This window comes from Myotis davidii, unplaced genomic scaffold, assembly GCF_000327345.1.
Source record: "Myotis davidii unplaced genomic scaffold, ASM32734v1 scaffold187, whole genome shotgun sequence".
Lineage (NCBI taxonomy): Eukaryota > Metazoa > Chordata > Mammalia > Chiroptera > Vespertilionidae > Myotis > Myotis davidii.
Genome location: NW_006383018.1, coordinates 3,659,205 through 3,672,173, shown reverse-complemented (window position 1 = coordinate 3,672,173; position 12,969 = coordinate 3,659,205). Strand labels below are relative to the sequence as shown.

The 12,969-nt window shown below is 40.5% G+C and overlaps 1 protein-coding gene across 1 annotated transcript in view; it reads right to left on the bottom strand.

The window, feature by feature from the left end:
* Nucleotides 1–5,280: 5,280 nt before the first annotated feature.
* GATAD1 (GATA zinc finger domain containing 1) overlaps nt 5,281–12,969 on the bottom strand; it is a 20,984-nt gene continuing 13,295 nt past the window's right edge. The window contains exons 3-6 of the mRNA XM_006779262.2: nt 12,634–12,762; nt 11,054–11,113; nt 8,758–8,941; nt 5,281–5,514 (exon numbers count right to left, since the gene is read on the bottom strand). Of these exons, the coding sequence (XP_006779325.1) occupies nt 5,324–5,514; nt 8,758–8,941; nt 11,054–11,113; nt 12,634–12,762 (564 nt within the window). The 3' untranslated portion in view covers nt 5,281–5,323. The remainder of the gene's footprint in view (nt 5,515–8,757; nt 8,942–11,053; nt 11,114–12,633; nt 12,763–12,969) is intronic.

The following is a 12,969-nucleotide window of genomic DNA, read 5'->3' as shown; positions in this document are numbered from 1 at the left end:
CAGTCCATGAGACAACTTGATTATTCTAACTTCTATATTGTTAATGTAAAATAATAAATGCAACATTTTTGGAGATGTTAAAAAGGATGATTTTAAACAGAATTTATGAGAACTGGCTTTAACAAGCATTAATTGTCTAATTCTTTTGGCATGGCTACATTTTTTAGTATATGAATGTATCCAAAATACGATATTTTCAGTGCATGGTAGCTCATAGTTTTAACCACTCTTGGGGTCTGTTATCCTGTGCATGTGCTCTGATTTCATGCATGGGTAAGAACCAGATGTACTAAAAATACTAGACTTGTTTTCCTTCCATAACCATTGGTGCTGTTAACTTTTTAAAACTCAAGACAAGCTTAGTTTTTCATGTATGAAGACATTAAAGTACTGCAGTACCAAAAAAAAAAAAGATTTTGTAGCGTGAACAATGTCATTACATATGTTACAACATATCTTTATAAAAACTATTTTAAACTTTACCTTTCAGTCGGACTTAGTGTAATGTTTCAGAACCATTCTTCAAAGAATGAAACACTAACCATGCATGTGAAAAATAAATAAGGGAAGAGATTTACTCCCCCGCTCTTCTTGCCAGAATATCTACCTTAGAAAACTTATAAATACAAGTATTTTCTCAGTCTCGTTGACATGTATCTTTTTAGAAACTAAATAAGCCCTGTCAGCTTTATGTAAAAACAGGAATGTCCTCTCCACGACCTGGGAGCCATCTCTTTGCAATACGAGCATCGGGAGGTGGCACCGCTCCCGCGTCTGTGGGACACAGGAGGCTAGCTCCAGGTTGTAACAGTACTTTCTGTCATAGAGAGAGTTTGTCCCCCCACCCTCTGGATGATTAGCTCATGTAGGTGCTCACCCGTTACCAGGTTGTGTTAGGAAGAACTGTGTGTAACTATTGGTGCTGTCCAGTTCTTAGTTAATAACTAGCTATTGTTTATCTTGAGAACTTATGTGCAATGGGTCACATCTGTTTGGCTCTGGAAAGGGTTGAGAGCTGTCTTTGCAATCAACCTCTTGGCCAAGTGCCTGCGGGAAGCATCACTCCGATTTAATGCTCAGTGGATAAAACAGTGTTTTCTTCTGCTGTTACCCTTGTGGAGAGGGTTTCTAGGTTGAAAGATCTGTGTTTTTAAAAAAATTATATTTTTACAGCAGCACCTTCATCCTTCATTCTGAAGTTACTGTTTCTTTTTTACTCACACTTTCCAGATCCATGGGGAGAAGTATTTTAGGTATATAGGTGGGGTGGGGTTTTTTGTTATATATTTTTTAAATCCTTGCCTGAAGATGTGTTTTAATTGATTTCAGAGAGAGGAACGGAAAGAGAAACATTGATGTGAGAAACATCAGTTGGTTGCCTTTTGTATTGGCCCCGACCGGGTTTTGAACCCACAGCCTAGGTATGTGCCCTGACCAGGAAGCAAACCCACAACCTTTCGGTGTAAGGTCCACAGTCCAACTAACTGAGCCATCTGGCCAGGGCAAGGCATATAGATGTTTTTGTTATAAACCTCCTCCCTTCTACCCAGCTTCTAACATAAAAGTTAAAGTAATTGGAAATAGTGATGTTACAAAAGTTGAGGCTATGATTGTAGTTTTCTGGCTTGTAGTTGAGTAATTACATGCCAGTCTGTCATGTTGAATAAGAAATATGAGTTAATGATTTCATTTCTTTAACAGAAAAAAAAAAAAGTTGTTTGGTTTTTAATTTTGTATACACATTTTGTGACAGAAATTAATTTTATCATCCAATAATCTGTTCATCTTTCTCTAGTCTAAATGGTTTCCTTCATTACTTTTCATTGTAAAAAACATATCAAAGTAATACATATACATAATTATATATCAAAGTAATACATATAGTTTTTTTTTAAGGCCAAATAATTCTACATAGCTTATAATGAAAAACAGCAGCGACTTATCAGCATTTCAGCATCAGGACTTGATCAGAGAAACAGAACACTAGCAATGATATAGTGGTTCTCAACCTTCTGGCCCTTTAAATACAGTTCCTCATGTTGTGACCCAACCATAAAATTATTTTCGTTGGTACTTCATAACTGTAATGTTGCTGCTGTTATGAATCGTAATGTAAATATCTGATATGCAGGATGGTCTTAGGCGACCCCTGTGAAAGGGTCGTTCGACCCCCAAAGGGGTTGCGACCCACAGGTTTGAGAACTGCTGATAGAGAATAAAGGAGCTGTGAGAGAGGTGTTACCTGACACAATTGTGGGAGCCTGTGGAAGAGTCTGTGTAAGGCTTTTGCTTCTGCATCTGGGCAACAGGCCTAAAATCAGCAGGGCAGGCAGTCTGGAAGGGAAGATAGACTTGAAGTGGGAGAGAGAAAGGACAAACTTGAACCTGCACCAACCTCTCATGCTTGCCAAGCCTCTAACTTGTATGAGGCAGGTGCCCTTCATCACAGAGCTAAACCTTGCCTGGCCCAGGGCTGATGAAGCCGAAAAATGTCACATCTGAGTTATTTCCTAGAATGACTAAGTGAATCTATCAAAGTAAACACCTGAGTTTATTTCCTCAGCATGCTGTTGATCTCCCTTACAAGAGTTTAAGAGCTACTATTTATTAAATGTTCTAAGAATGTACTTATGGAATAAAAACTGGTGGTCTCACACCAGTTGGGCAGCCTGCAAACAAATGTGTCTGTGTGTATATGCTCATTACAGGAAAGTTGGAAAATACTGAAAAGTACAGAGAAAACACACACAGAGGCACAATAGCTTAGGCATTCCTTATTTCTCCCTGGAGCTGACCTCTTGGTTTATATTTTTGGGGTGTAGGAGATACACCTTCCTACAAAAGGTATGGTTCACACATTCGGTATGAAGTAAAAACAGTTCCTAAAATATGCCCAGGGTGGCAAAACAAAATCCACAAAATGCCCCTCTTTTCTGGTCCATGAGAGAACATCATTCTGAGTATGTGCAACATGTCTATGTATCTATGTACACACACATGTAAAACAACTATATGTATTTTTATCCCAGTGCCCTTATGCTTCCACTTTCTTATGGCTGAGATGCAACTGTGTTTCAGACTTCTCTATGGAAAACAGTCCTGGAAAGCCTTTCAAAGCCAAGAACCTGAATGGTTTGGGATAATCTTTTCAGCTACTCACGTTAAGATTTATTTGTGTAAGAGCATTAAAGATCATTTTAAAACCTCCTGTTAAAACAATATTAAAACAATCTAATACTAATGTAGAGTATAACAATTTGAAATTCCACTTGAGGTGGCTGTTCACAAGAGAATTTGAAGTTTAAGCCAAAGTTACGATGAACTGGTATTAAGTAAAGTATCAATAGCCATCTTAAGAACATCAAATGTGAACTCTACACTCAGCTCCTCCCATAAGCCAGGAACTGGATTAGGTGCTGGGGGAGTTGCAGAGCTGAGTAAATAAAACACACCATCTCTGCCCCCAGGAAACGGGTGGGGGTGGGGCCAACAGAAGTAGAAATTTAAATGCAATATAACAGAATAAAACAGAGATTGATTTAAAGGAGCCATGGGAGGAAGGTCCCATGGAGAGACAGAGTTGAGGGCCCATCAGAATTTTGCATGGTATCCGTGTTCCTGAAAAAAGGAACAGTTCAGCAGAGCTCCTTATGAGCTCCTTAACGAGCTCAGTTTGGATAGGATCTAAACTGCAAGATGCTGCATGGTTCTTCGGACTTGTTTGTGCTATTTTATAGATGCAATAAAAACCATGAATTGATTCGGGATATGGGGGAGAAAAGAAGAAAAGCCCTTGTTGTGTGGTGGAGTTGGAGAAAACAGTATGAACAAGAACTCAGAGTCAGGAGAATGAGGAGAGTGTCCAGGGAACATTTCAGTGGTGGTAAGAAGGGGGAGACCAGGTTGGGACTAGACTGGGGCAGGCCTCTGACAACAGGAAAATAGGTATGAATCTACCCTGTAAGCAATGGGAGCCATCGGTGTTCGTTGAGGAAGAAAGTAAAAATTCAACCTATTTTAAAAGATGCTGCAACAAAAAAATAAAATAAATGATACTACAAGTATTTATATACTTATAAAGTCAGTGTATACTCTGGTTTTAAAATATTTCCTGATTTTAATAAATATCTTGCATTAAGTGTTCATTTTATCAGTCAGCCACTTTGATTTTCTTAAAATCTATTATATATTGATGAGGAAGCTGTCTCTCCAACTTATGAATACTATAACACTGCTGTTTTCTGTGTATACCATTTTTGATAGAAAACCCTATTTAATTGTTTAAATGAAATAAACCAAAAGTAAATACATTGCAAAAATACATTTTAATACATTGTGGAAAATACATAGTGAAAAATACATTGTATTAAAATGTGTTTTTTAAAATACATTTTAATACATTTAAAATACATTGAACATTAGCATTTAGATCGTTATTTACAATGGTATTTACAATCAATTTTACTATAATTTTTGTGAACAGAAAGGTAACTACAGAGAGCTAACTATGGACATAAAACTATCTCCAGCTGCTTCTTTCTAACACACAAACCTGGGTAAAAAGGGTAACAGTTAAAAGTGCTACAGTTCAAAATCATTCTGATTAAATTAGGTCCTGACAAATTCTTCTGGGTTAAAAAATGCTAAGTCAGAAGAGGAGGCAAGTGTGCACAATCTCCACTTCCTCCCATTTTCACACTGTCGCATCCTGACTTCACTGACTTGCACTTGAAGTAAACCTGTACCTGAATTCTGGGAAATGTCACAAACAACAGGCCTTCTAAATCCAATGTATTACTTTAAGCCCATTATTATGAGTTTATAGCAGGTGGTTTAACTTTGGAATAGACTTCTTTAGATATCAATGCTAACCATCTATTAAACCTTTATTTTTAATTACAAAAAATTTAAAATTTTTCAATTATAGTTGACCTATTAATCATTTTTATGACTAATGGCTGTTCTAATGGTCAACAAACGACCAAGTGGGGTACCTCAACTGCCAGTGTTTCCTGTGTGCTTTTAGTGAAGTTAACTGTCTGCACTATAAAATCTTATGGTTTGATTGAAAGGCTTGTTTTGACTGATAACTGATATTAAGATCAACAAAATGATTCTGAATCCCTCTTTGCTACAGAAGAATTAGATGCAAATTTGAATGGCCTGAGCTAATAAAATTATCCACCGATCACTTTCCTTCAGGTTAAAGCAGCGAGCAGTCTGCCATGGCATTTCCTATATAGAAGTCTGTGTAACTTTGTGACAGATAAACTGGTAGTAATATGAATAGATGATAACTGGAAATCCAGTTTGGCTTTTTAAACTACAAATGGTTGGCAACTGTTTCCTTAATAGTTATTGCAGGAGTAGGTCCAACATGAGTCCATATATAGCCCTTTTCTGGTCTGGTGGGAATTGTGGGAAATGGTGATGAAAGTGACTTGAAATATTCAGAGGGTGCATGACAAACAAACTCCAAGTATTCCATCTTCCTGGGAAGATCCTCCTCTGGTCCTAAAGGCGCCAATGGAAAGGTTAAACACATTTTGAACATGGATATCATTATCATAAAATGTTAAAATACCTAGACACTAGGAGAGACCAGTCTGGTCGTACCTGACGTTAGTCCTTGGAACATATATTACTATGAAGTTACTCATCATTTTTTCTATTTTAACTGCTTAAGGAATATAGCATTCTCCCCAAAATAGTGACTCAATATAGAAAGGAATCTTAACACATTGTATGCGGGAAACGTATTTATACGTTCTACCAGTGTAGTAGAGCGCGGGACACGTATTAATACGTTTTTTATAGACTAGCGGTAGAATGCAGGTAACGTATAAATACCTAAACTAAAGTTATCGTAATTTTACTGAACATTGCCATTTGCGCAAAAAATTAGCAAAAATGGTCCGCGCCACCTGTTAGCGCGCGATAAAAACTACCCACAAACAATGTGTTAAAAAAATAATATTTAGCCTTACACAGTGTTTATTATATATGCCTGCACTGTTCTTAGTACTGACACATATCAATACATTGAATCCTCGCAAAGCCCTCTGTGGTAGGCACTATTATTGTTTCCATTTTACAGATGAGGAAACTGAGACAAGGATTAAGGAACTTGCCCAACATCACACAGCTACGAACCCAGACAGTCTGGCCCCCGAGGTTGTGCTCTGGCATCTGAGGAAGAGGAAGGGGAGGTGGGAGGGGAGCAGGAGGAAATTCTGTCATATCACTGCCTCTGCTGACAATCCTATCCAATCAATCAGGTAGAGGCCCGAAATTCATGCACTCGCGGGGGGGAGAGTAGGGGGGCAGGGGTCCCTCAGCCCAGCCTCAGGGAATGTCTGACTGATGGCTTAGGCTCGCTCCCCATGGGGATGTTCATCAGTGGGGCATCCTTAGCGCTGCCATGGAGACAGGAGAGGCTCCCGCCGCCACCACCACTGTGCTCGCCAGCTGTGAGCCCAGCTTCTGGCTGAGTGGTGCTCCCCTGTGGGAGTGCACTGACCACCAGGGGGCAGCTCCTGCGTTGAGCATTTACCCCCTGGTGGTGTGGGTGTCATAGCAACTGGTCATCCTGCCAAAACAGGCTCTCCGACATCCCCGAGGGATCCTGGATTGCGAGAGGGCGCAGTCCAGGGTGAGGGACACAACAGGTGCACTATTGGGGCCGAGGAGGAAGACTGGAGGTTGGCCAGCCGGAAAGGGACTGCAGGAGGGCTCCAGGGTGTGTCCGGCCCGTCTAGCTCAGTCCCGATCAGCGGGATACCAGCAGCCCGTCCCCCTGGTGGTCAGTGCCCATCATAGCAAGTGGTTGAGCAGCCTCAGCATATTATTAGCATACTAGAGGCCTGATGCACGAAATTTGTGCAAGAGTAGTCCTTTCCCCAGGCTGGTGGCACTTGCTATCCCTCTGGCACCCAGGACCTGAGCTTCCCTCTGGCTGCCAGCAGCCACCCAGGACCCGGGCTTCTCTCGCAGCCCAGCTTTGTCCGGAAGGTCCTTTGGAAGGATGTCCAGTCTAATTAGCATATTACACTTATATCATTATAGATTACGCTTTGATTGGTTGAATGGTTGACCAGCTGACCGGACACTTAGCATAGTAGGTTTTTATTATATAAGATAAGCAGAAAACTGGTCATGTATCAAACTTGACATGCAGGAGACAATAACAATGAAATGTTATTTGTCCCTGAGTTCTCCCTAAAAAATGTTGTGTTTTCTCCTCAGTGCAAAAGTAACCCATGCCCACTACAGAAAGGTTACAAAGTTCAGAGTTACAGAACTCTGAATACTTTCAAAATTGAATTACTCAGTAACTTCTTGTGAGTCTACATAAAGAATTATTTGTACCATTTCTTTTTTTTATTATTTTTTAAATTTTTTAAAAATTATTTATTGCTTAAAGTATTACAAAGAGTATTACAAATGTACCATTTCTTTTGGCAGCACTGAAATTAGTCAGAGTACAGTGGCTGCCATTTCAAAGATCGACAATGATATGTTATAAAAGGTCTAGAACAAGCATGTCAAACTTGCGGCCCAGACAATATAATGGGATGTAAGAAATGTTTTAATAAAAATTTCATAACTCAATTTTTATAATATCGTTATACATTATTATTTATAAATCTCTTTATCTCACTCCCTGGATGATTCCATCTGGTCTGTGGCCTTTCAGACCATCTCTACGCTAAGGACTCCTGGACCTGTCCCGCAGGCCAGACCCTCTTCTGCACACCAACCCACATCTCTCCACCTTGACCCTCGCCTTTGAGTTTGACATGCTTGGTCTAGAACAGGGGTGGGCAAACTTTTCGACACGAGGGCCACAATGGGTTCTTAAACTGGACCGGAGGGCCGGAACAAAAGGATGGATGGAGTGTTTGTGTGAACTAATATAAATTCAAAGTAAACATCATTACATAAAAGGATACAGTCTTTTTTTTTTTTTAGTTTTATTCATTTCAAACGGGCCAGATCCGGCCTGCGGGCCGTAGTTTGCCCATGGCTGGTCTAGAATGATTATGTGTGACATGAAGAAGGATGCATATTGAGACTATGTAAGATTCTAGAAATAACTGTGATAGTTCCTTAAGAAATTATTTTTAGATTTTTATAAGTAACTTAAATAACCTAGTTCCTGAGCAATAAATTCTTTTAATAGTTTAATCTTGGGTCACTTAAAAAAATTTTATCCACATTACTTTTTAGTAGGTGCATACAGGCCTAACTCTAAACAACTGGCAGCACTCAAAGCCCAGCTGTATAAAATGTTTCTGTTTTTTATAAAGCTCTCTATGTGTACTTAATGGTACTTATGCTTCTTTGTTATGGACTGAATTGTACCCCTCCCTAATTCATATGTTGAAGCCCTAACCCTCAAATGATGGCATTTGGAGACAGGGATTAGGGAGGTTATTAAGGTTAAATGAGGTCATGAGGGTGGAACCCTAACCCACCAGGATCGATGTTCTTATAAGAAGAGACTGAAGAAGGACTGTGTTCAACAAGAAGGTGACAGTCCACAAGCCAGGAAGAGAGCTCCACCAGCAACTAACGCTGAGAGCACCTTCATCTTGGACTTCCAGCTTCCAGAACAATGAGAAAATAAATTTCTGTTGTTTAAGCCATTCAGTCTGTGGTATTTTGTTATGGTAGCCTGAGCAGACTAATGCATTCTTATACCTAATAACAGAGACTTACCTGGGTCCAAGGACCTGTACCATTTGACAAACTCACCTATGATGTAGGATGCAGGATCGAATCGGTCCGTGGGGCTAGAAAGAGTGGGGATGAGCCACGTCAGTGCTGCGCTCTTCTCACAGTACTGGTCCTGGATAAAACCCCGGATCTGAGCATAGTAGGATTTTCCATCTTGCTCATCAATCACAGAAACAACATCTCCAATTTGGTAATATACCCCCTGGTGGAAATAGAAGATAATCCCACATTTAAAATAAATAGAACAGCACCAGAGCTATGAATGGAAACTTCCTTAATGTAAAAGAAAGAGTTTTCAAAGTGGTCAGTAAAAGGGCTCTGAGAGGACTGATAAACTGATGTGTACATGGTTGATGCCAATTCTAAAACTGTTTCACTTTTGAATGAAAAAAATTTTACACACACACAACTTGCATCTGGAGAAAATGTGCTTATAAAAATACTTTGATTTTCTATCACAACAATACTGTCCCTACTTTTTTGGATAGAAAAATTGAGCTGTAGAAGTGCTGCTAAGTGCCTTGCTGAAAGCCTCTAAAGGCAGAGCTGCAGCTGAGGTTCCTACACTAGCTCAGCGGTCTGTTTCTATACTGGCTTGAAAATCAGTGCTTATCTGGTGAAAATATGCTCTATATACCTTCCTCCTCAACCATCAATTAGGGAAAAGAGATACTACAAACTGAAGCCAAAGAAATGATAGAAGCTCTTCTGATTGTAATAGGTCTTCAGGGTAGGTTTTACCCTCAATTTACCATACCTTTCCCCAGTCCCACTGGCAGCTGTCTCCTCCCTTCCTATTCTCTGTGATATTCTCCCACAAGACAGTCACTGGTATTTCTGGCATTCAAGGCTTCATGTCTTATCCATACTCTACTTCATACCCAACTAACTAACCTGTGCATATTTTGTGTTTAGAACCCTTATAACTCTGCCTCTGCCTTCTACCCTATGTCCTCTTCCCTGGGTCTTGAACTGGAAATAATCTCTCATTTGAACATCCATAATAGCTGATTCAAATATTTATGACACTCGGCACTTCCTTAGGTGCGTACAGGAACCAGCCTGCAAGGGTGATTCATTGCTGCTTCCCTCAAAATAGGGCCTTGGCAGCAGATAAAGCTGCTGGGGTGTGCACCTAAACCACAAAAATGATTCTGAGAAAATATTTCCAGTAACTGAGTTGTGACATGAGCACCTTAGACACCAGGAGTTTCTCCTGGACGCTTTATCCGTATGCCCGAGGGTGACTGTTGCATCTGGATCATTATGGATGGGCAGAGTCAATGTGGGCCACATTCCCCTACCCGCTGGTTACTAACACATGGCACACAGGAATAAATTACTGATACTTGCAATAATAGGTCTCGTGCTTTCCATCGACACATGCCTTAAAAATCATTAGTACATGAAGTTCTTAGCTTAGTCAGTTGCTCCTGGACTTAATCTGTAAACTCTGTGTTTAGCTGTGAAAATAACACACACATTTGAAAATGTGATGATGATAATTGTTCCTATTCACTGAGAGTTAGGTGCTTAAATATACATGATCGCACTTGACCAAATGAGTAGTTTCTATTTACAATTTCTATTTTATAGAATCTATATAATATAGATGAAGAAACATCAGAGAGCCCTGGCCAGTGGGGCTCAGTGGTTGGAGTTTCGGCCCTTGCACCGAAGGGTCATGGGTTTGATTCCATCAAGGGCACGTACCTGGGTTACAGTTTCAATTCCCGTCTTGATCGGGGCATGTGCGGGAGCAACCAATTGGTGTCTTTCTCACATAGATGTTTCTCTTTTTCCCCTGACCCCATTCTACTCTCACTAAAAAAATTATATATATCTTCAGGTGAGGATCCTTGACTCCCTCTGTCTCACCATGGACTTCCAGTAGGTGCTACTCCCCACTGCCCTTATCCTCCCACTTCTGCTTAAAGGCATTTTAGAATCCCAGTGCTGACTACCCATTAGACATCCTCTACGAGTCTAAATCCTGCCTCTGTCCTTCTCACCCTTCAGTGCCATCACATTGTCTAGGATGGCTCACTCTCATAGCTCCACACCATACATTGATATTTTAAAAATGATTCTCGTGATCTATGTTAAGAAATTCTCAAGATCCTCCTCATATTTCAATAGGCAACTTCCCCCCCATCTCAGCTCTGAGTGAAATGTTTTATAACAGCTACCTCTGGGAGAAACAGCTTAGAGAAGAATAAAAAACACAATCACAGACCTACAGACCCACCAAACGTTTTAGTAGCACATTATACAGTAGGCCCAAATTGTCCCCAGTAACTCTACAGGTGTTTACCTTATAGAAGATTGATTCTGCAGTGATTATGGTGGAAACTGACTCAGGCGCTTTGATGGGCTATGAAAAAAAAAGGTAAAATTATTAGCACATTCATACTGTGTATGTGTGTATATAGGCATTTTTTTCCCAACCATATATGAGAGTTCTGTAATTTGAGAAATACTAAATTTGTTGTTTGGTGACAAAAACTGCAAAAAGACAAATGATTTTCTGAACGTTGTCGCCAAGTGCAATATGAATATTTCCACTGCTATTTCTATCATTCGCTTAAAAATGGCTGGGAACTAGAGGACAAGCTTCCGATTATGCTGCTGAGAGCTAACACAAGCCCTTTCAGAGCTTTATTACATTTTAACATTTTAGGTGTAGAAATATATTGCCTCTAATGCCCTGAGCATGACAGAAATGAAATAAAAAATGGGTGAGCACTAAGTGAAAAAGTGCTTCCTCGATGACATTTTCATCTCAACCTGACTAATGAACCAGCTATAACTTGAGATATTATCAGAACCCATTTTCTAGCAAGCCTGAACTAAGGCTAAAAGAAACTTTCTTGGGAGTTCTTATAAATCTGCCACCATCCACCCACCACTGAAATCTGTTCGTAAGCTGAAATATACTCTTTTATGCCACAACAGAGAAAGCAGGCCTCCCAAAATATGTCTTGGTATCATCCTTGAAGAGTTTGCTAGAAAAATTGATACTGAAATAATTGCAGAGAATATAGTCTATCATACGTAAGAATAAAACATGTTTAAGTGATACAACTATAAATAATCAAATGAATATTAACCTGTTTTGTCTAACCGACAAATGCCTCATTTTTAGAAAATTAAATTATTAAAATCTTAAATGAATTAGAGGCAACTACTCTTAGTAAGAAAAGAATCCACAACTTGTACAATATCCTGGAGGCCCCTTTGTGTTTTATGAATGAATACGCCTTTACTGGTCAGCCCTCGTTCCTGTTCTGAAGAGGAAATGTCTCACTGAGGATTTAAAAAGCTGCCTACAAGGCATTGCCCATTGCGTCTGACCATGTCCCCTTGTGTTTACAAAGATAAGGAGAACTTACTGCACTGAAAGTGTGCTTGCAACCACTCCCACCACCAGTCTTTCAACAATCTGTGTTCTTACAGCAGAACAGGGAAAGGTTTAGCAAAATTTTAATTCGTATTCATCAAACTGATCCTAAGTCAGTAAAATGCATTTTTTTTTCTGGGGCTAAAATAACAAATGCATAAATAAGTTCCAGTATTATTTACTCAGATCTTTAAAGAAGGAAAAAAGGTTTCCTGGTGTCCTTGGCCATACCATAAGCCTTTGCATAAAGAAGCCAATAAGACGCATCCGGGCGCACGTTTCCTCTTCCTCTAGACGCCTATTGTGTACCTCCCAGAGGAAAAGGAAAAAGGAAAACCCGAGCTTCCTGGAAAGAGGGGAAGTGTGGGCCACTCCCCGGTCACCACCCAGGAGCTCCGGGGGAAGGAGGAAGGTCGCGGTGGGATGCAGGCAGTGGCAGGACACAGTACACACAACGCCATGACAGTGGAAAAACAAAAACACAAACACCTTACGTTTTTTAATTTAAAAATGTGTCTTCTCCCTTTTCCTTTAGTGGAAACCTTCTTCTCAGCAGCCGGAGCAGACTTGTACTTGGTGTTGCGGAGCCGAGCGGACCTCCTGTGAATTTCCTGCTTACTCTGCTACATCGAGAATAAAACAGAGAGGAATGAATCCACAGCGCGGGAAGGATGCTGTCCCGACGCAGCCACCCCACAGGGGTCCCGGAGCGAAGCGCGCCCCTCCTCCCGGCCTTTCCTCCTCCTGCCGAGCGACCCCGTTATCTGGGCTCCGGGAGGCAGGGCGGGGCCTCGGCGAGCATCGCCGGAGCCTCCGAAAAGCGGACGTCT